The 22,423-nt window shown below is 37.5% G+C and overlaps 3 protein-coding genes across 3 annotated transcripts; 2 read left to right on the forward strand and 1 right to left on the reverse strand.

Annotated features, from left to right (window-relative positions):
• Positions 1–3: 3 nt before the first annotated feature.
• Positions 4–10,125, forward strand: LOC144664655 (delta-aminolevulinic acid dehydratase-like). Its single transcript, XM_078525831.1, has 12 exons — positions 4–142; positions 760–810; positions 1,654–1,750; positions 2,693–2,828; positions 3,574–3,657; positions 4,753–4,841; positions 5,217–5,272; positions 5,768–5,855; positions 7,269–7,355; positions 8,363–8,392; positions 9,115–9,214; positions 9,605–10,125. Exons 1-12 carry the CDS (start codon positions 21–23, stop codon positions 9,667–9,669), a joined length of 1,005 nt encoding a protein of 334 aa, XP_078381957.1. The 5' UTR covers positions 4–20; the 3' UTR covers positions 9,670–10,125.
• LOC144664694 (acyl-CoA-binding domain-containing protein 6-like) lies at positions 9,776–16,192 on the reverse strand. Its single transcript, XM_078525895.1, has 8 exons — positions 16,034–16,192; positions 15,642–15,706; positions 14,720–14,837; positions 14,355–14,449; positions 13,700–13,802; positions 12,825–12,914; positions 11,988–12,018; positions 9,776–10,788 (listed from the first exon to the last, which is right to left on the reverse strand). The coding sequence occupies exons 1-8, from the start codon at positions 16,169–16,171 to the stop codon at positions 10,652–10,654; spliced, it is 777 nt and encodes a 258-aa protein (XP_078382021.1). The 5' UTR covers positions 16,172–16,192; the 3' UTR covers positions 9,776–10,651.
• Positions 16,193–16,267: 75 nt separating this feature from the next.
• Positions 16,268–21,083, forward strand: LOC144664711 (UPF0696 protein C11orf68 homolog). The gene is made up of 2 exons (XM_078525917.1): positions 16,268–16,597; positions 20,001–21,083. The coding sequence occupies exons 1-2, from the start codon at positions 16,293–16,295 to the stop codon at positions 20,281–20,283; spliced, it is 588 nt and encodes a 195-aa protein (XP_078382043.1). The 5' UTR covers positions 16,268–16,292; the 3' UTR covers positions 20,284–21,083.
• Positions 21,084–22,423: the final 1,340 nt, after the last annotated feature.

Below are 22,423 nucleotides of genomic sequence, written 5' to 3' on the forward strand. Positions count from 1 at the left end.
GCGCATTTTTACATTCCAAAATGGCGGCTCCTTCTTGCTTCGGAGCACTGCACGGTGGCTACAATCATCCCACTACAAGAAGCTGGCAAAGCACTAACACAGAAATCACGAGCAAGAACTTGATCTACCCTCTGTTCATTTCGTAAGTGCGTGCAATTTGGAATAAATTACCTAAGGAACTAAAAGTATTAAAAACATATAGCCTATTTAAAAAATCAGCGAAAGTCTATGTGCAAAATCATATGTATTCCTTAAGCTAGATTATAGTTAATTTTTAAAAATAGAAAAACCCGTGTTAGATACTGCATTTATAGAAATTATATCCATCTGCTATATTATTGTTAGTTTTTAACATATGGGGATCTTCTTTAGAAAAGCTCAGTAGAGCTTGCTAAGATCTCCAGTCATTATATATTAATATTTTTAGGAGATATATGACATTTATGTAAATTAGAAATATAATGGACGAATAAAACTACATACTGCAAGGTGTATAACCTCAGTGCAATCATGTACGAAAATCATTTTACTGTTCACATGATATCAGACATACCATACACCCCATGCCAGACACTGGGGAGCCCGTGGCCGGGATGAATCGGGAAATACGCTACGGTGGCTACAGTGTATAATTACATTACATCAAATAAGTGTTTGACGTAGAAGATAATCGTGACATACAGGTTGTAAATAATCAAGGAATAATAATTTAATTTTTCTTAGCACCAGGGCTTATATCAAAACTTACTGTCTTTGTAGAGATGAAGCAGACGCATTGGAAGAAATATCAAGCCTTCCCGGGCAATACAGGTAGGCTATATTACAATGATAGTGATAGCTGATTTCAAGATTTTTGTGTGCAAGTAACACCTAATCTTGACACTGCACGCGGGGAACAGGGGGTAGGATCCCAGGAGAGTGGGGGTGTGAGGGGTACTGGAAGAGGGTAAGGTACTAGGGGTGGGGGGGGGGTACTGTCATCAGTATGCATTTTTGGTGGTTGAATTTTAGACGTCTCTTTTTACATGTACTTGGATATAAATTGAGCACTGTTCTTAGCAAATATGCTTTGCCCATTCACAAGGCCCTGCAAGTGCTATACTTTATATAATTTTCTAGGTGCAAATCTGGATGTATATACTGTATTTATTCGATTAAGCGCCCAACCTCGAATAAGCGCCCACCTCGAATAAGCGCCCACCCCCACCCTCCTAAAAATAGGGCACAAGAGGAATTTAGATTATTATTGAAGTTGAGATTGAAATTGACTAAGTACCATTGAGAGACTACCCCGAAGACCGAGTTTTTAAAAGTTTTTTACTGATCAGAAACTTTCAATGAACATTTAAAATTCAGCTTTAGTACACCTTTACGTTAAGTTATTATACATTTTTTTCTTGCAAAATAAACATACGACTTGCTAACAATGGTAAAAATGTAATAAGCGCCCACCCTCAAGGTCCAAAAATTTATAAGCGCCCAGGGCGCTTAATCGAATAAATACGGTAATCAAAGAAACCATGTGCTGATGGATGGCTGGTCAGCCCTCTTTACTCACCAAAATGTTAAGTTGCAGGCAGCAAATTGAGAAAGAAACGGTCTGCTGTCAAAAGGAGTTGTACACTTTTTGAATATATAATCAATCATTTGCAGGTTTGGCATTAACAACATAGAGAAGATAGTTTCACCCTTGGTGGAAAAAGGACTCAAGTCTGTTTTGTTGTTTGGAGTCATCCAAAAACTAGAGAAGGTAAAGGTGTTTAGAATTTTTTTTTACTACCACTGCACTTCATTGCCTTGGGTGTTCAAAATTTTGTTTTTCTGAGTTTAAGTTGCAATGCAAATATTTCTTGGTGAGCAAGCTGTGAACCGAAAGGGTGTCTGGGTTCCCTGTGGATATCAATTCTGAAGAAATTATAGGGAGAAACACCAAACAAGTCATGTGCAGTTCAATTTTGCCGGATGAGTTAAGGTCATTGCCCCGAAATAAAACTGAACATAGATTTTTAACCAAACTTCGCCTACTGGTTTATTACTTCAAGGGAACTTAAATTTTGAAATAAAAAAGGGGGGTCACCAGATTCGTTTAGGAGCAGGACGACCCTGTATATTCCATATAATTCCTTTATAATTCCTCTGCGAGTACTGGCAAAGTACACTTTTTTAGCGATAATTTATTTTTCAAACACATGAATTGATCTGTTTTCATTTTACAGAAAGAATTTGATCGCTACACCCAAAATATGAGAAAAAATTGATAGGTCACCAGGCTCGTTTAGGAGAAAGTGACAATATACTTCTCTCGCGGACTAAGCCGCATAGAAAAAGCCGCCATTTTGTTGATGTGCTCGCGCGCGCGCGCTAATTACACGTAAAATTCTGCGCAGTAAGGATGCGCAATGCAAAACAGGGCAATGACCTTAAACAATACTGTGAAGGGTTGTAATTTCAGAATATTTGATAGAAGAGTTTTAAAACACTGTGTTATACCTTTGTTGAATGTGTTAGTTCATAACTGAGAAGGAGAGGCCTTTATTGCCATTTGTAGATATCATTATCCCAAAACTTACTTCCAGTAATGCAAAGCTATCATTTGAACCAAGGTCTAGTGTAAGATTATGAGAGATGATGAGATGATTTTAGATACATTTGACAAGACAATAAATAGAATTTTTGTCTCACGATGCTTTAGACTGCTGATGGTTACAATGCAGACAGTGAAGATTCCCCAGTGATCCTTGCCACTAAGAAATTATCTTCCTTGTATCCTGATCTGCTGATATGCTGTGATGTTTGTATTTGTCCTTTTGCAACTCACGGGCATTGCGGTATGTTATTTGCAGTTTTTGACATCTTGTGAAGTCTGAGTGAAAGGCACTTTGTCCTGCATCCTTTCAATTAAAATATTTCATTTCCTGGCCTTATTACTTTCCAGTTAGAGAATCATTTACAAAATACAAACCAATATAATGTTGATGAATTTATAGTAAATACCAGTACATGCACATGTTCAGTAGTGAGCTAGTGAGTGTAAACCCCGGGGGGGGGGGGGGGGACTCTTTTAGGGGTCAAGAAAAGCTTGAGCCACACCCAGATTGGTCTCCTTTAGGGGTTCTTTTCAAAATTTCCGACGAGCATCCCCATCTGTTTCATATAGGAGTCCCCCCTCCCCCCCTGGGGTGTGAACCTCGGCTACAGGCAGATGTAACAGAGTAGGTTATAAAGACAGTTCCAAAGTACAAGAACTCAATCGGCAGACAACGCTTATAAACTTCACTTTTCACTATTTCAGTTTGTTCAACCAGTTGCAGTTGTGTGCAGCATAGGCGTATGGGCAATTTTTTTGCCAAGGGGGGGGAAGGGGGGCAGTGATCCATTTGCCCAAATAACCAGCATGTCAATTAGATCTGATACAACTTTGCAGAAATTAATTATTGTAGAGAAAAAAATAAAGGACACTTTTACCGATAATTGGCAAATCACAAATTATATCGACTGGAACTCCTTCTTTGATGTCCTGTTTACAAAGAATCAAGGAAATTAATTAAACTAAAAGCAGTGTATCTCTATCAGGTATTCTCAATGATGATGGTTCTATCAACAATGCAGCAAGTATCAAAAGACTGGCTGAAATATCTTTGTCTTATGCTAAGGCAGGTATGAAAATTAAGCTGGAAGATTCAGATTTTGGTACACAATTGAAACTATTTAAATAAGTTGAAAACTTTGATTTTTTATTTACTGATATACCACAGGAACTCGGTATCTTTAGTCCAAAAGTGACGTCAGGTATGGGTTTTAGCCCTGACCCTGGGATCATTGTCAAGTTGCATTCTTGGGCAAGACACTTCAAACTTAATTTGACTCATGATTTTTTTACTAAATCTGTTGTTTAAAGTATATGTGAGGTCCATGAATTTGGTTAAAATTTGTGTGTGACATGGGATCCTCCCAACCCCTCCCCGGGGGGGGGGGGGGTGGACTCCCATAAATTTCGGATAGGGGTGTGCCGCCAAGGTTCTTAAACCCTGACCCTATTTAAGGATAAAGAAAGCGAAAATTGATACCCTTTTTAAGGCCCAAAACCGAAAAATGACACCCTATTCAAGGGAAATCATACCCTATCGGGCGGCACATACCTATCTAGGCCACATATGGGAGTAACGCCCCCCCCCCTTCTACTCTGTTAACGCCAACTTGCAGTGCTTTTTTCCACCTAAGAATGTAAATGGCTGCTGATAAATTGCTTCAGGGCAATGTGACAATATGCTATAGGGTAACCTGCCATGGACCAGTGTTTCATCCAGCAGCAACACTCCTACACTTTTTATACTATAGAAACCAGAGTTAAGTGCTCATACTGATGAATCATCTGGATCCTCAGACCCTTTGGAATAAAACAAACTTCTCAATCTCATTAATAATTCATCTAGTTGAAACAAAGGAAATCAGAACCGTGACGGAGTTTGGAAATCTGATCTTAATTAGCATAGATTTTGACGATTTTATTTTTCCGTTTTCGTTGTAGTTTTAGTTTCGATTGAGAAGATATATCAACCACTCGACAGAATGTTTCATCACATTTTAAAACACCTCGAAGTTTGTCAAAAATACCCCGCTGCGTGTCATACTTTCAACTCTCTTCTCGGTGTTTGGAAATGTGATGAAAAATGCTGTCTCGTGTTTGATATACTACTTCAAGCTTGTATTCCATGCAGAATTCTTAATTCTTTCTTGTTAACTGTCATCTAGGATGCCATGTCATAGCTCCATCTGACATGATGGACAACCGCATAGCGGCCATTAAGGAAATTCTACACAAAATGGGTTATGGCGGAAAGGTACCAGCATCTTACAAAACAATGACTAACTCTTGCCTTCTTCAGTGTGATGATAACTAGAGATGGTTTCTTGAATGTGTCACACAGTATGTTTTGTCTGTACCTCCTTATCAATGTTTGCAATTCAATCAGCAAAATTTGATTATGTGGTACAACATAAGTATGATGCCATGCGATACATATTGTAGTGGCAGTTTTAAATCAAATTACACCCTTATGCAGAAAGTTGATTCTCAAACTAACTTGTTCTGGAGACAAATGAAAATGGCACATAAAGATGAGGAGTAGTGTTTATCAGTAAGTATTAAATAAATAATTTAATATTGAATTTTTTGACCATTCATTATATATGCACTGTACTTTCATTATTTTTAGGTTGCAGTTATGAGTTACAGTGCCAAGTTTGCCTCTAATTTTTACGGCCCATTCAGGTAAGTTGCAAAATACTGACAATAATATATTTTTTCTCTGGTGACTCTTACGGTTAAGGCCTATATGATGTTTGGTTGTGTTTCATGTGGTAAATGCCATTAAAGCTTCACTTTCGAACTTGTAATTTTAGTCATGAATGAATTCCCCAAAGCAGCAAAGATGAAATTAATACCCTCACGAAACACACATGAAGGTACCAGAGGTTTAAGAAGGATAATTTTTACATCCATGAAGCTCTGAGTTGACAAGCAAATGTAATCAGACAATAGACCTACATGCATAATTTATGTATATTGACATTCCCTCTATCTGTAGTTGTAGATTCAAAGCTAAGAAACTCTGCCTGATATGAAGTAGAGTTACAACTAGACTTGCATACAAGTCGAGCTCACAGAGCATGGAGTGGGAAAGTGAGCGCAAAGGGACTTTGAGAAAGTCTGAGTTGCAGCCAGAAATCAAGATCTTTATTAAAAGTAAGCTACATGTATTTGTAGAGACGCAGCTAAGAGTGCACCAGCCTTTGGTGACAGGAGATGTTATCAGTTGCCGTTAGGTTCCAAGGGTCTTGCAGTCAGAGCTGTCGTAAGTTTTGTTTTGCCTGCTGCATACTGTACTACCATATGCCACACCTCAACAACCTGTTAAAGGAGCTACATCATGGTATTTAAAGCCCAGGGGGGTACTCCGGCTGTAAATGACGGGGAGATCGAGGATTTTTGGGTTGAAATTTCGATTTGGGATTTTGGGTAGAAGATTGGCAAGTATTTTTGGGTGACTTGATTCAAATAGGGGATCTTTAGCGTATTTAAAACAAACTAAAGTGCTTTGGCTCGGCCTTGGCGTATTTATGCTATGATGAATACCAAACGCGAGCGTTATTGCCCCTCCTGACAATTTAGGGGTAATATTGACAAGGGATTTTTAAGGGGTTATTTTTGGTCCAGGGATTTTTTGGGTAATGTCGGAAGACTAGGATTTTTTGGGTCCTGAGTTTGCCTTCATTGATCATCCCCGTCATTTACAAGTCGGAGTACCCCCTGGGATTTAAAGTTATTTTTCTAAATACAGTCAACTCTCTCTAAGAGGGACACCTTCTGGACGGACCGCAGCTGTTCGTCTTAGAGAGGTGTCCGCTCGAGGTAACATGACAACAGTAATTCTGAAGTAATAAAGATAAACCTTTGCACAATGCAACAAACCTTTGCTTACTGCAACAAGAGTAAAAAAATAAAAGGACCGTGTTTGCCTTTTAAAGCAAAAATTGAGAGCTTATACAAACTGTAATACTGTAAGTAGAGAATGACCTCTTTAGTGTCCATATACCTAAGCAAAGAAGTAATCCTATAAAGCGTCATTGCGTTTGTAGCTAGTAAGCTTGGTATACACGTATCCTTAGGGCACTGACTAACTTTGCGATGTTTGGAAGTATTTTCACTAAATTAATAAAACATGATTAAAAAAACACTTCTCAAGTGTCCGTTGTCCTTCTTAGAGAGGTGTCCGTCTTATGGGGAGTTTGGTTACAGTAAAATGACTGAAAAACAGCAGGGACTATCACCAGATATCCGCCTTATGGAGGTGTCCGACTTAAGAGGTGTCCGTTGAGAGAGAGTTGACTGTTTGACTTTCAAATTGAAGGAAACCTCAAAATAATAGTTTTCTAATGTAGAAAAACACCAACGGAGTAATAAAATGCTGAAAATAAACAAGGATGGCGTCGACTGAGGACGATTAAGGTAGATTATGAATGACAAACGTGAAAAAAATTGCCAATTTTTAAGATGCTTTGTTTGTGACATAGCTACTTTAACAACTTGAACAGAAGTCGAATTATAGGCATTAACCAATCACAGTTTATATAGAAGATGAATTTTCACTCACTTTCTAACTAATGACTCATTATGAGTGTGAAATGCAAACACCATTTATTATATAATGGTCAGCATCTGTGTCAAATCTTAACATTATTGCTTGTGTTATTTGACCAATGTCTAGGAGCGTGATGTCAAAGAAGGTGCAGATATGCTCATGGTGAAACCAGGGATGGCTTATCTTGACATTGTGAGGCAGACTAAGGATAAGGTATTGCAGGTTTTGATTATTTCAGCCAATGTTGTACTACAAAAGAAATATCACATTTTGGCATGAATCCCAGTATAACTGTCACTTAGTGATAGTCGGGAGAAATGCTATGTCTTGAATCTTCAATCCTTTATGTCTCCTCAGGGAGAATAGGGCCTTATGAAGTTGTCCACCCGAGTTAGGCAAGTCGTCGTGCTTGATCCAGTGTAGACTGTCCTTAACGAATCTCTGGTTTCCGTAATCAGTAATTTTTTTTATGGTGCAGGGTGATTAGCCCTGCGACCAACTCCAAAAGGAGGGGTTGGTTTGTTATAGGGGTTTTCCTTCCCCTTGGCAGCTCCCTTCTGGGCTGACAGGTGCTACCACCTGAGTTTTAGTTTGGAGTTTTCCATCTCCTAGATGGGCCGCCTTCCACAGCTATTGAGCCCCACCTTCCCTTTTTGCCTCACCAGCCTGGTTGATGCCTAGCCACTAAATAAGAGAAAAATGATATTTGGAAAATAATACAATTATTTTTACTTGTAGTCTCCCATGCAGTCATTTTTAGGGGCAATTGTGTGGAGTGAATCACGATCACCCCTAAAAAAACTGTGTGGGATTCTATAACATACATACATACATAAACTTTATTTAAGTGTCAATTGTATTTAGCTAAAGAGTAATTGGGGACACTAAAATAAATATACAAATATAAAATATAAAAATACTAATATTATATAAATAGATATAAAATATAAAATATAAAAACACTAATATTATATAAATAGATAAATAGATAAATAGATATAAAATATAAAAATACTAATATTATAAAAATATATATATTTTTATAATATATCTATTTTACCTGGGAACCCCAGGGGAAGTGAATATGCCATGCTACAACTTTGTGAAGCACAAGAAACCACTGCGGCTTGATTGAAAAGATTAACAATGATTATAATATATCAAGCAGTTTGATACTTCTCATCTTAATATTACTATGTGTACTCTTTGTTGCTTTATAGTTTCCTGACTTGCCCCTGGCAATTTACCAGGTTGGTTTATAAATAACAATGTTTTGTATAATTTTCATTAAAACATTTCTGGAAACTTTTTATTTATTTAATTTTTAAGTATGGAAAATATGTTGATTTACACACAAATACACAGAAGTTCCATAAACTCAGTAACTAAATTATGTGAGGCACACATTCAATGGCTTTCAACTCTCAGAATTCTCAGTCTTACTCTCTATATGCATTAAGCCCTAAGTTTGTCACTGTTGTAATTATCCTCTTTTTAGTTTGTAAAGAGTTGTTGTGAATTTTTGGATGTTTCTGCAGCTTTTTGTTTTTTCTCGTTTCTCCAAAACCCACAAAGCAACATTTCAATTAGAAGACCGCTCAATTTGGTATTGTAATTTCCCATCAATGCCACTCAGACTGCACTCTTTTTTTAAGAAGGTTGCCAGGCGACCCGCTCTATTCGGGGTGTCTCATTACCCTGCAAGTTATAACAGATCTGCACAACAAACCGCCCAAACCCCCACCCGGGGGGAAGGAACTAAGCACAACAAAAAGTATCTCAGATTCCGACTAGGTCTAATTCAGGGCTGTCATTAAGTTTTTACATAACTGTTGCATTGCACTTATCACCTGTAGCATTTTACTCTGTTTGCAAGTGTAACATAACACCATGAATTGACATCTTCACCCATAACATCAGTGAACTCAGCGTAACAGTAACTGATCATAAACTGTTCATTTCATTGCTACAGGTCTCAGGTGAGTTTGCCATGCTGTACCATGGGAGCAAAGCTGGAGCTTTTGACTTGAAGACAATCGTGTTGGAATGTTTAACATCAATGAGGAGGGCAGGTAATAGCAACTGAAATAACAATAATTGATTTAAACTACTGTTATAAAAAGAGTATGTTTTGGAACTATAGTCATTAAACACGAAACAATGTTGGTCAGCGGCCTCCCAAGTCATGGACATGGGGGTCTGCAGGGGGTCGCATGGTTTTACAGCTCGGCTTAAGAGGTCAACTCATTTTTACATGCACTTTTGCAATTTTAACTGTGCGCGACTACGCTCCCTGCCCTCCCTGATGGTTCGGGTACCTGGTGGTTGCCGCTCACAGGGTTGTCATGGTTACCTAACGCACTAGGCTCGAGGGTCCACGATCATCATTCCAGGTACGTTTCTCAAGCTCATCTATTGTATACGAGTTTAATGCTTATCTTCACTGTTTTATTGTGTTTCAGGTGCAGATATCATCATAACATATTTTGTTCCACAATTATTGGACTGGCTCAAAGAAAACAACTGAAGTTCAGTGACCACAATCTTGTTACGTAATATCTTTATGCATCATGTAGGATTTGGCAAGCCCATGGGGAGAATTAAAAAAAAAAAAACACACACACACACACAAGTACAAGTATTTTTAGCTAGGCAGTTTATTTCTACAAGGCAGGGAGTATTTTGCGTACCTTAAACTGAGAAAGGTACAAGTAAGAAGTAACAGTTAATTGCTAAACTAAACGGAAAACTATGTATTTTTATGTTTTTCAGACTTCCACCTAAAAAAAATGAGCATAAGTTACAAACTCGCTAGCATAAAATTTTATTATTCAGGTGACTCTGAAACAGTAATACTGGTACTTTATGCTGAACTGTTATTAGATGTCTCTTTTGAGGGAAACAAAATACGGTACATCTTGAGATAGTGGAACTTCAAGATGCACTGCACTTTAGGAATTACCGTAGGCACAAGGGTTACATTTATTTTTTAAACAAATAAGTGGAGTAAGAAATTGTAGATAGTATTATAATAATAAACTATTTTTGCTAATAAAACCACCAGAATGGGACAATACAGAGTAACTGTTGATATTGCTTTTTGTGTTTTTATGAATTTATTAAGGTTATTCATAAATACATTATATATTTTTGTAACTGCACACTTCTGCTGCTTGTTTTTATAGCAGCCTTCAAATTGTTTAAATAATATTAAATGAATTTAATGCCAAAAAAGCTGACAATTATATTTCATGATTTCATGCACATATTCTTTCACCCAGTTACATTTTTTGAAGAACCATTTCTGTTCCTATGTACACCTTATTACTGGTATTTTGTTGTAAAAATAATCTTGAATTTTGAAATGGATAAAATAATTCTTTGCGCGATTCAGGGCAGGCCCTTTAAAAATCATTTCACAACATTATGTGATTATAATTCAACACAATAAATATAGATTTTCAGCTTTAGAAGCTCTTACACACATTTTAATTTTATGATTCCTGTTTTTATGTATTAAGTAATTCTTTTATTGCTGAACTGTCTGCAACATCAACTGGTCGGCAGCCATCATTGTCGGCAATTGAAGAATCTGCTCCAGACTGTAACAATTCTTTTACTATTGACAGAAAGTCACACGTGGCAGCTGTAATTTGGAACAAACAAACATTTTTAAATTAAATATTTATTTAGCTTACATGCCATTCTCATCCCCACCTATACCCCTTTTTGTTTCTCTTAGCCGGCGGGGCCATGGCACAAGAAAAGAAGGGCTCTGGGACACAGGATTTCCAGTCCAAGATTCTTTCCAGTCTTCATGTATGCACTCATAATGTTTCAAAAGAATGTATGAGAGAGTTGTTGCGTTAGTTACTTCGGTTGAAGAATTCTTCGTTTCAAACAGCCAATCAGAAAAATTCGAATTAATTCAAAAATTTCATGTCCCCAGAGCCCTTTGTTTTCCGTGCCAAGGCTTCACTGGCTAAGAGAAGCGATATGGGCTGTGGGGACAAGAATGCTTACATGCATTCCCAAACTACATGTACCTGCCCACAACTAGGGCATGTTAATGAGATTGATGAAAGCTGCTTTGGCCATTAGAGCAGTTTTCAATTGAGTGTCGTAAAACCAAAAAAAAGTATTTGCAATAAAAAAGGAACAAAAAATAAGTAAAAAAAAAAAATAAAAAAATTTTTCACAGGGGGGAAAAGGGGGGGGGGGGGGTTTTGTGAAAGGGGGGACAAAAAAAAAAAAATAAAATATCAAAAGAGGTTTGACAAGGAATGAGCCTCATCCTCATGCTACTTGAATGTCCAACTAGTTGCAGTATTTACGAAGTAGAAAGGAAAAAAATTGTAAATAAAGCACTAAATGCCCGAAGTGTTTCAGGTAACAGGGATGTAGCTAAGATTTCCAACAGGCAAAATTTTCTTGATCACATGCAGAAAATTTGGGTCACATTAAAGAAAGATCTAACCGGACACAATCTTTTAGCCAGAAAAATCAAGTCCTCAGGTGGTTATTTTTTTTCGCCTTCCACCTAAAAGTATTATTTACCGGTACATCCCTGGGTAAACCCCTTCATCGAGTCGAATGATACAGACCCATATGTCATATGATAAATTACTTCTACAGAGTAGTATGATTCGTTTAGCGCCCGGGCGTTTTTTTTTTTTTGGGGTGGGGGGGTTTTTTTTTTAAAATTTATTTTTGGGGGGGGGGGGGAAGGGGGGGGGGGGGGGGTAGGTCAAAATCAATCTGCTGATTAAATCCCTCTTTTAGCACTTGGTATGCAGTGATGCTCATCTTTTTAAGTTTCTATCTCTTGACTAAGATGGTACCTACCATAATGTAATGGTGTTTGGCCATCAGCATCCTAGTTTGAAAAAGAAAATCAACTTTACAAATTAATGAAGTCTGGGCATTACAAACTTTTGAGTAAACCATGTTTTCCACCAGTCTGCCCTACAGCAAAAAGCCAGGCAATAATCCAATTCAACAATCAAGAGTGGCAACAAAGACTAATTCTTGAAGCTTGGCATGCCGTGCGAGATAGGAATGCTATAAACGAACACATAGCGCTACCAAACATATACAATAACATTAATGAGTTATAGAGTCATTAAGAATAATCTAGATACTACTGTTCCACTTAGAAAGTTTCTTCAAGGTGTGATTTAGTTTTATCACACATCGTGTACATATACAGTATTTATTCTTTTAAGCGCCCTGGGGGTTTTTATTTTTTTTTTTGGGGGGGTTTTTTGGGGGGGGGGTTTTTTTTTTTTTTTTTTTTAAAAAAATATTTTTTTTTTTAAAAAAAAAATATATTATAAAAAAAAGATTTTTTTTTTTTTTTTTTTATAAAAATTTTTTTTTTTTTTTTTTTTTTTTTTTGGGGGGGGGGGGGGGGGGTGGGGAAAATACTAAGCAGAAGGCTGTTAGACATTTGCATTTTTTAACTTTGCTGAAGAAGGCAACATTAGTGGGCGAAAAGTCCAGAACAATATATTTTTAGCCAGTGTTAACCCTTTTTAATTCTTTTTACCAATATTTTTGTAACATGTCTGGCTACACACCAAACTCAGAAATCTGTTAGTCACCTGCTGGTCAGGAAATGACACAAACAGTAGGCTGATTACTGACAATATAATGTGGATGTATTTGCCAGTCATGTGTTACCTGTGTGTTTACTTCAGCCTTGTTTTTTATTAGATATGTCACTACATCCTCATGGCCTCTGTCACAGGCCCAGTGAAGTAAAGTCAATCCCTAGAAGATGACAGATACAAATTAGCATTACACATGCATGATTGCCCTGGTGGGCACATGCTATGTTATTCAAATAAAATATGCTAGGTTTCTTGTAAATATAAGTAAGCTGGATATTTATTGATAGTCCTATCACAAGCAATATATCAAAGCAATTGGGAATATTGCTTGCTCCCCTGAATGGGATGCTAGTCTATGAAAAGTAAATCCCAGCATTAGTTACTGGTGAAAATCTTCCAAGGATCTTCAAAGATCTTCACAAGACCCTTCGAGGAGACCCTCAAGGTCTTTCAGGGTCTTGCACATTTTCTAAAGGTTTTTGAAATGATTCCCAAGTACCCTGCATTAATCCTCAAGGATCCTCCAGGATCTTGCAAGATCCTGCAAAAAAATTCCTTCAAGTCCTTCCTTCTTTGAAGTCCTCATTAAATTTTTGAGGATCTTGAAGGATTTTTACAAGGATCTTTGTTGATATATTTTTGCCAAAATATTTGTTAGATCTTCATCATCAAGGATCTTTTTAGATCTTTCTAAGAACCTTAAAGAATCATTGAAAGGTCCTTATCTTTTCAGAGTTTTGGCAGGTCTTTGATGATCTTCAAAAATCGTGCAACTTTTTTTTTTTTTCCAAGGGTGCCAGGTTTTCCCTCCGAACAATTTTCCAATACCCATTTGTACACCTGACTGAAGTAAGGCACTGTGAGAATAACAAAAAAAAATTTCAGCTCTCACATTGTGCCTCTCAAGCGTATACCTTTAATTTATTTGTATGCTCAGTAGCTTACCTGATCATCCTTATCATTAATGTTTTCTCCTCTTGTAAGAAGAACATCCATCTTTTTGACATTACCTTCCTTGCACCAATCAAACACTGATTTGTTAGCATCACTGTACAGTGGAATTAAACCAAACATATTCCAAAAATTAGATGAAAAGTTTAGCCCACAGTTTCAGTACATTAACTCCTGAATGTCTTAGGATTGAGTGCTGATGCACTGAGATATTCAGTTTGCATGTCAGACCAAAATTTGTAGTTTATTATTAATGGTACTCCATTAGAAAATAGAAATCACTGGCCATATGTGAACAGAGGTCTTGTGACCAACAAAAAATTGTGTCAAGTTTCTAATTTCCCAGTGCCAAAACAGCTGGGTAAAACATGCCAACATTGAATATTTATGTAACAGGACAGGTGTAACCAATGCAATGAGTCCATTTCAGAGATAGAGGGTCAAACACCCAACTTCATCCAGCAACACATAGCAATATAGATTATAATAATATTAGAAGGCATTTTACCTCACATGAATTCTGCTTACAGGGCATTTTGGTTTCTGAGGAAACCACTACAGTTTTAAAGGTAGACTGTAGTGACATGCTGAATGCTGCATGTTTCTTTTTTGCCCCTTAATCAGCCCTATTTGATAATAAATTACAGACCTTATAATATCATCATCATCATCATTTCCTCGCAGTGTGCTGACAGCAAGGCCCATTGTCTGCTTTTGAGCTGGCTTTTCACTTTCCTTTACAGTCTGTGTCAAAATATTGGAGTTAAACAAGATTGAAACAGCTTTGCAAAATTCTACACAGTCATATCACAACATAATTATCTAGTATGAGTTGAAATTTGCAACAATTAGGAATAAACAGAAGGAATCAAAACCTCTAAGGCCTTAAGCTGTTATGTCCATAACAAATTTTAAACCAAAAAAACAGAAAGCTAAGAATATGTAAGACTTCTTTAATATTTTTCTACGTCCTTAGTACAACAAGGGACTTCTTAATTATTATTTATAACCTACCAAGTCATCTGTGACGGCATATTTTGCCTCCCATTCTGGGTCAGTTTCAAACAGTCTCTGAATATAAAGCTCTGAGGCTTCTTGTTTAGACAAGTCTCCAAGCTTTTTCCATGAGTCCCTTTAGAAATAAAAGATACCATCCTTTTATAAGTTATTAAAACTTGTATGTTTTACAACTACTGTTTTTTTTTTGTGCTACAGAAACTATGATAAGCTCTGCTTAGACTTAGGTATGGCCAACCGGTTAGCTCAGTTGGTAGAGTGCCCGACTACCGTGCGGGAGGTCTCGGAAACAGATCTGCTTAACTATTTTATTACTCTTATTAAAATACATATTTGGATAAGTAGGAAACATGATGTAAAACCCAATTTTGATGTGTTCAAACAAATCGTCAAGGAAAAAATTCAGGACCGAAAAATATTTAGCGTTGAAAAATAACACAGAATGTAAATTTCAGGCTAGATGGCTACCTTATTTAAACAGTAGATTAAGAACTTAGATTAACTCAATCTTAGAGCTTTAATTTAATTTAAATATGATAACAGGACACACAACTGTTAATTCCAGTGGTGATAAGTGTTATAACATTCTCATTAAGCAAAATTGCTGAAATGTCAGTCATCTCCTCATTCCTCAAACTTTGTAAATAATGTATTTACTCAAATAAGTGCCGCCCCCTGAATAAGCGCCGCATTTGGGACAAGAAATTTAATAAGCGCCTCCCCCAAATAAGCGCCGGGTGCAAGAAGTTAAGACCCCCTGCCTCCCTCCTGGTTAAAGAACCTGGTCAGTGTCAGGATAGTCAATGGTTTGAATCCTGACAGAGGCTGAGAAAGGCTTCCATTGTCTGCATTAAGTGGGAGGTGTCAAATAAGCATTAGGCAAAGTGTTTAGCTTGAGTGTATGTAAATACTGAATTACCACTTTGCTCTTCCTACTATGTCCCAAAACCCTGGTCTTGAAGTATTGCATGGTCCTTCTTTCGCCTTGCACACAAAAAAAGCAAACAAGCCATTAGTTTAAACAAAGAAGATGTGTTCTGATGAATTCTGTTTTAAAAATATTTGTTCAACTAACAGTTCAGTCTTAAAGATACCTTTTTTTCCGCGAGAAATAAAAGAAAATATTTTATCCTGGTCTTTCCTATAAGCCTTACGTTTCACGGGCTTTTTGCAGCATAGAAATGTTTCCATTTTTAAATCAGTTTAACAGACAATGATGACTTTTAAACTATATTTGGCCAATTTGGAAAACTGTATTTGTGAAGTGTGTAAATATAAAACGGCACTTAAAATAACATAAAAGGAACCAACCTGCTTGAAAAGAGCATAGAAGGTAAGCTTTTTCTCGTCACTTAAATTTTTTATAGTTCTGACATATTCCGTCGCTGCTTGAAAGAGCTTTTCCAAGTCTTCCGCGTCAAGAACAACTTCATCAAAGTACTCCGCCATCTTGGAAATTCTAACTGCTGGCGTATGGTGGGCTCACGCCCTAAACCTCGTCCCCAGTTACCCGTCACCAGACAGTCACCAGGGTCTTCTGTTTGAAATCGGGGACTCTTTGAAAGATGATATGGCAAGTAACAAAATGGAGAATTGGATAGTTTTCGATGGGGATATTCCCCTCGACGAGTTTTTGGAGAAAAACCGGCCTTCTGCTATCAAGTTCATCAATATGGGGGTTTTCGCAGGTGATCCAAAACAACGTCCAAGCGAATTCGAATATCCATTGGCGATTCCCGAACCTCAAAAACAGACGCTTCTTGAGGAGTGGGGGAAAAGGATAAAAAATCCTCGAAGGATCACCAAAGAATATGTTCGACATTTAGCCGAGGAATATTCTTACAAGTCGGGAAAGTGGTTAATTTATTGTCCAAGGTAGGACGAAAAGTAATGTTTTGTCTGGATACTATAAATAAGGTCGAGGAAGCAAACTTTAGAGAAATCAAAATAAGCTTTCACGCTTATAAAATTTCACAGGTGTTAATTAAATTTTGATTCAAAACGGGGCAAAACAACAGTCAAGAAAAAATGAAAATAATATTCATAAACAACAAGAGCGATTTTGACATTTTGTTTCAAATTTCTAATATGTTATACTGAAAATGTGTTTATTCAGAAACGTAGCTTGTTTTTCGCCAAGGTGGAAGTAAAAAAGATTTCACTTCACTGGGGTGGTGGTCGTCGTGGCGGGGAGGGGGGCTGGTTTGGATCGTCGTTTTCAAGCACCGGATTAACCTGCGATCAGGCGTTTTTTTAGCCCCTGTAAAGACAAGAGAGGGTAGTATTAGTAGATAGGGAGCAGAGGGCATGATTTCAGGTTAGTCCCGGATGTGAAATAAGCCCGTAAACTATGCAGGGTCCTTTAGCTCAGACCGAACGAAATCGAACAAATTTTTCATCGAACTCAATCGAACGAAATCGAATCTAATCGAACGATTAAATTCGATTTTGTTCGGTCATCGAGCGAAATCGGACAACAATTTTTTTGTGAGTTCGATTTCCGAACCAAATCGAACGAAATCGAATTAAGCGTTCGATTAAGTTCGATAAAGTTTGGAAATCGAACTTGAAGCTAAAATTTAAAATAACAAAATTAGAACCTAATGAGCGTGTAAAAAGTTAATGATTATCAGGGATTATTCCTTAAATGGTTTTGGAATAAGTGACTGGACACGGTATTGTATTAAATATTTGTCTTTTATTTGATCCTAAACACCCTAAAGAAACAGAACATAATATTCGAGCAATCTAATACGCCCGGGAATACGTTGTATTCAACGAACGCAAAGCTTTTCCTCGCGCTTATGTGCCGTTATGAACCGGGTGGGGGTCTGGTGCCCCCCGGTTCATAATCTACCCGGCGTTTTTTTGTTTTTTTTTTTGTCGGTAGGGCATTGAAGGTCACGAATGTTGATTGGCTTAAAACTGGTCATCTTTCATCACCCACTTGAAATTACCTCAATGGGGCAAGGGGAATGGGACGGAGGAAATGTTTTAAATTACTTGCCACTTGAGGGATTAAAATTACGTGCGTTATACGCGTTTTCCATGTGTTTAACTTAACAATAAATCATCGTTTAGACCACAGTGCAAAATAGAATTGCTGCTAAGTTGGAAATGACCAGTACGAGATATAAATGAAAGAGTCACGTTATATTTTATGAGTTTTAAAACAACTCTGATATATCCACCTTCAAAGTCTTCAAAAGTGATCAATGTGCCTTTGACCTTTCATACTGACGGCCGAGTATCGTATATCGCATGTCACGCTTTAGCATAACGCACTACTTGTTGAACAGCAACAAAAGGAAATATAAATGCTACTGGGTTCGTCTAAAAGCCTTAGGCTTTCTTGTTAGCTAAAAGAGTGGTTAAACATTAACCACTCGGTTTCGAGCTACTAAGTAGCTACTTGTTCAAAATTAAAATGTCGCACTAACGCACGGATTGGTAGCGCGAGCACCAACAAACTTTCACTTACTCTGATGAAGGTGAACAGATGTCACCGAAAATTTAGAAAAAGAAAAACAGATCGGCTTAAAAAAACCTTCTTTAAATACGTAGTAAGCCATTTATAAAATCGTATGAGGGATCTAATTATACAGAAATACTCAAATACAACCCCCGGCGTATCGGCGTATCGTTTCAAGTGAAAACCGTATTTTAGAATAACATTTTGCGAATTAAAACTTTATATGATTTAACAATATAGCATTGCACATGGGGATGAAGGTGCATGCCGTATGTGACATGTTTTAACCGTAATTTTATTGTTGTTAGTGACAGTTTTATTTTTCCATTTTGACATAAAAAGTATAGAAATAAAGGAAACATAACTTTAGATGGCTGGACCGATTGACGCATTTACTCGGGCATTTATCCCCGTAATCATCAAATGAAGGAAAACTGAACATTCGCTCGATTCAGATCATATCGGACGTAAGCCGCTCGCTTTGGTGTCGTTCGACGCCCGAACTAAATCGAACGTCATCGGACTTTATCGAACGTTCGATTTGGTTCGATTTGCATTTATTTTTTGTGAGTTCGATTTCGTTCGATGACCGAACAAAATCGAATTTAATCGTTCGATTAAGTTCGACTGCGTTCGATTGAGTTCGAAAACCGAACGTTCGATGTGATACGACATTGTAGTGTCGAAAACGAAGACCGAAGACCTAAAACCCGATCAAAAACGAAGACCCGATCGAAAACAAAACATGATCGAAAACAAAGACCTGATCGAAAACGAGGACCCCGTTGAAAAGCAGTATTGACCCAGAATTGCGTGACGGAAGCCGGAAGTGACAGAATAATATTGAAGCAGACGGAGAGTAATATACTGAGATCGTATTGTCCAAAATTTCATTGACATCCTTCAAATATTTGTCTTAAATGTTGATACTTTTGTAATATTACCTCTCGGCATGTTTTTGAAGCACTAAACTCAGTCGAAAGCAGTGTGTACGCCGCGCCGCAGGTTCATAGTTCAGATTAGAATTCAACCATCTTGGCAGGGATGCCGGTTGAATGCCCTAGCCTGCGATTCGGCGGAGAGAAACGTCTGCCGGTAATACATGTGTTCGCAGACTACGGTTGCCCGGGTAAATGCCTGAAAACAGGTTTTTGTGCATTTTGTCAACCTTGATTTATTTTAGTTTAGTTTAATGGGGTCTTCGTTTTCGTCTGAGGTCCTTGTTTTCGATCAGGTCAGTGTCTTCGTTTTCGATCAGGTTTTTGTTTTCGCGATGTCTCTCGCTATGCTCAAACGGTACTTAAAATTGCTCAGGTCCGCACTGTCTCGTGTATTGCGCATGTGATTAACTGGTAGAAACAGCTGATTTGCTCATGTTTATCCAGTAGGGGACCGGTCCCTTGTCAACAGCCGCTTATAATTTAAGGAACGATTCCGAGTAACAGACCCGGTCCGTGTGAACAAACCCTAACATTTTATTAGCAACCAATGTTTAACCTTCATCTCCTTTTCTCTCTTTCTTTCCAGCGAATGTGCGATATTTTTTCCTTTAACGCCAAAATCTAGCCTTTTATCACGCCAAATACTCGCTTTTATGCGTATAAACTTGAAAATTCGCCAAATTTTAGAATCGCTTGCGCTTCTGGTAATCAGCAAAATATTTTGCCTGCTCAAAAGATGCTCCGCTCAAAACGGCGTATTTAACCCCCTCTGGGCGTATTAAACCTTAAATTTTAACGATGCTGCAGGGGACATTTTTAACACGAAGGCCTGGTTTTTGAAAACAATATTAACTTTGCTTTACAGCACTCAGATAGACGAGATATGGACTACAGTTGCCAAAGCAGTGGTTACTGGCACCCTAGGAAGTGCTGCCAATGTGTTTAAGACGGATGATTCAGGGGAGGAGTATTTAATCTGTGTTTACACAGAAGATTTCACAAACAAAGAGGACGTGTGGGCTGTGGAAAGGAGTATCAGGAAATTGGGAGTCAAGTTTACACTACGCTACAAGCCAAATATTTACACAACATTGGGAATTTATACTGGTAACGAATGGCAATTGAGGCCAACAATATATCGTTCATGAACAAAGTTCTGATATTGGAAGCCTGGAGAGACTCAGTAGACTAGTGGGTTTATTTATCGGTGTAACTTAACCTTCGTTAAACCCATGGGAAAACGTGTTTTGTTTCTTGGCATTAACTTTGAGATAAGCTATCTCTCCCAAGCCATAACGGGATTTTCGAGGGATTTATAATGATTGAAAAAATATTCAAGGTTTTGTGTAAGTCATTTTTAATCTTTCTCTTAATAATAAGCCGACTGCCGTTAATTACGTGGAGCGTTACCATTATTTTGACCCCAATTTCTCGATACATTCCAGACGTTTTTGGCTCCTAGGAAAAAGCATTATTTTATTGAGAGTGGAAATCAGCCGTTATCACTTAAACTACGAGAAACGCTCGAAGCGGCCAGTTTTGGTAAAATGAGTACCACGAACATTGTTTCCGTTAAAGATTATACGCCTATTGTTGAAATAAACTTGTCCTGTTGTCTCAACAACTTTTGGTGTCTGTTCGTCGCGTTAATTTCCTTCATTTTGAAATATTCCCCCTCTCTCGCGTTAATTTCCTTTATTGTGAAGTAAGTTTTTCCTTCAATTCGCGTTAATTTCAAATACCTTAATTAACACAAGCGTTAATTTCCCATTATAAGGTACACCGGTACTTTATAAACTTCACTGGCTACCTACATAGCTTGATGGGTTTAGCACCATCATATCTGTCTGATCTGGTTGAGAAATATGTCCCGAGACGCAACTTACGTTCTATGAATGGCCATCAGTTGCCCAGGGGGGTACTCCGGCTTGTAAATGACGGGGATGATCGAATGGAGGCAAAACTCAGGACCCAAAAAAATCCCTAACTCTTCCGACATTACCCAAAAAAATCTCTCGTCAAATTACCCCTAAATTGCCAGGAGGGGCAATAATACCCAGGATAATATGCTCGTGTTTGTTTATTCATCATACCATAAATACGCCAAGGCCGCGCCAAGGCACTTAAGTTCGTTTTTAATACCCAAAAATATCCCCTATTTAAATCAAGTCACCCAAAAAAATACTTGCCAAATTTTCCAACCCAAAAAAATCCCGCAATCAAAAATTTCAAACCCAAAAAAATCCTTCGATCACCCCCGTCATTTACAAGCCGGAGTACCCCCCCTGGGATCAGTTGGTTAAGGTTAAGTATAATTTGCGCAAGTAATGCGCAAGTACGGTTTTCGATCATTTACTTTCTGACATTCGAGCTGTCGATAATATACCAGAGTTTAAGCGCAAATTAAAGACATATCTTTTTAGGAATGCTTTAAGTTAGGTATTTTTATAATTAAGTGTTTTCTTTTTAGAATTAATTAATATACTATGCGAAATAGCTTGTCTTTTTAGTCTTTTATTGATCTTTTATCTTTTATTATTATATACATATTGTAACGTTTTTTATATAGATTTTTTATTTTAACATTGTAAAAAAACTCGTAAAGCGCTATTGGAAAGCAATAGAAATAGCGCTATATAAATAAAGTATTGTTACAATTATTATTATTATTATTAATAAAAATTATTATTTAATAATAATAATAAAGATAACGATAATAATAATAATAATAATAATAATAATAATAATAATAATAATAATAATAATAATAATACAGTAGAACCCCGGTAACTCGAACTCTGAAGTAGACTACGAGCAGTCCCTATTTTTTTGCAGAGTCCGTCGAGCTTGAAGCGAAATTTTTTTTCCCAAGAGTACGTCGAGCTTGAAGCGAGAAAAAAAATGAACGCGCGGGGGGAGGAGGCGGGGCGAGGCGGCTTCTCGCCTCGCCATTTTTTTTCTCGCTTCAAGCTCGACGTACTCTTCGAAAAAAAATTTTCGCTTCAAGCTCGACGGACTCTGCGAAAAAATAGGGACTGTTAAGAGTGGAAAAAGGCTGTTAAAAACGTGATCTTCGTTGCTCTAATCAATGGGCATCCGTGGCGAGTTGCAAGAACCGAAATTCGAGTTATCGGGGTAAAAATTGTTTGACCCAAATTTGGATCAAGGGAAACGAAATTTAGTTCGAGTTAGCGGGGTTTTCGAGTTATCCGAGTTCGAGTTAACCGAGTAAAAATGACTGAAAAGTGAGTTCAAATCCAAGGGAAATGGAAGTTAGTTCGAGTTAGC

This window comes from Oculina patagonica, chromosome 1 (genome assembly GCF_052425735.1).
Source record: "Oculina patagonica isolate OP01 chromosome 1, crgOcupat, whole genome shotgun sequence".
NCBI classification, from domain to species: domain Eukaryota; kingdom Metazoa; phylum Cnidaria; class Anthozoa; order Scleractinia; family Oculinidae; genus Oculina; species Oculina patagonica.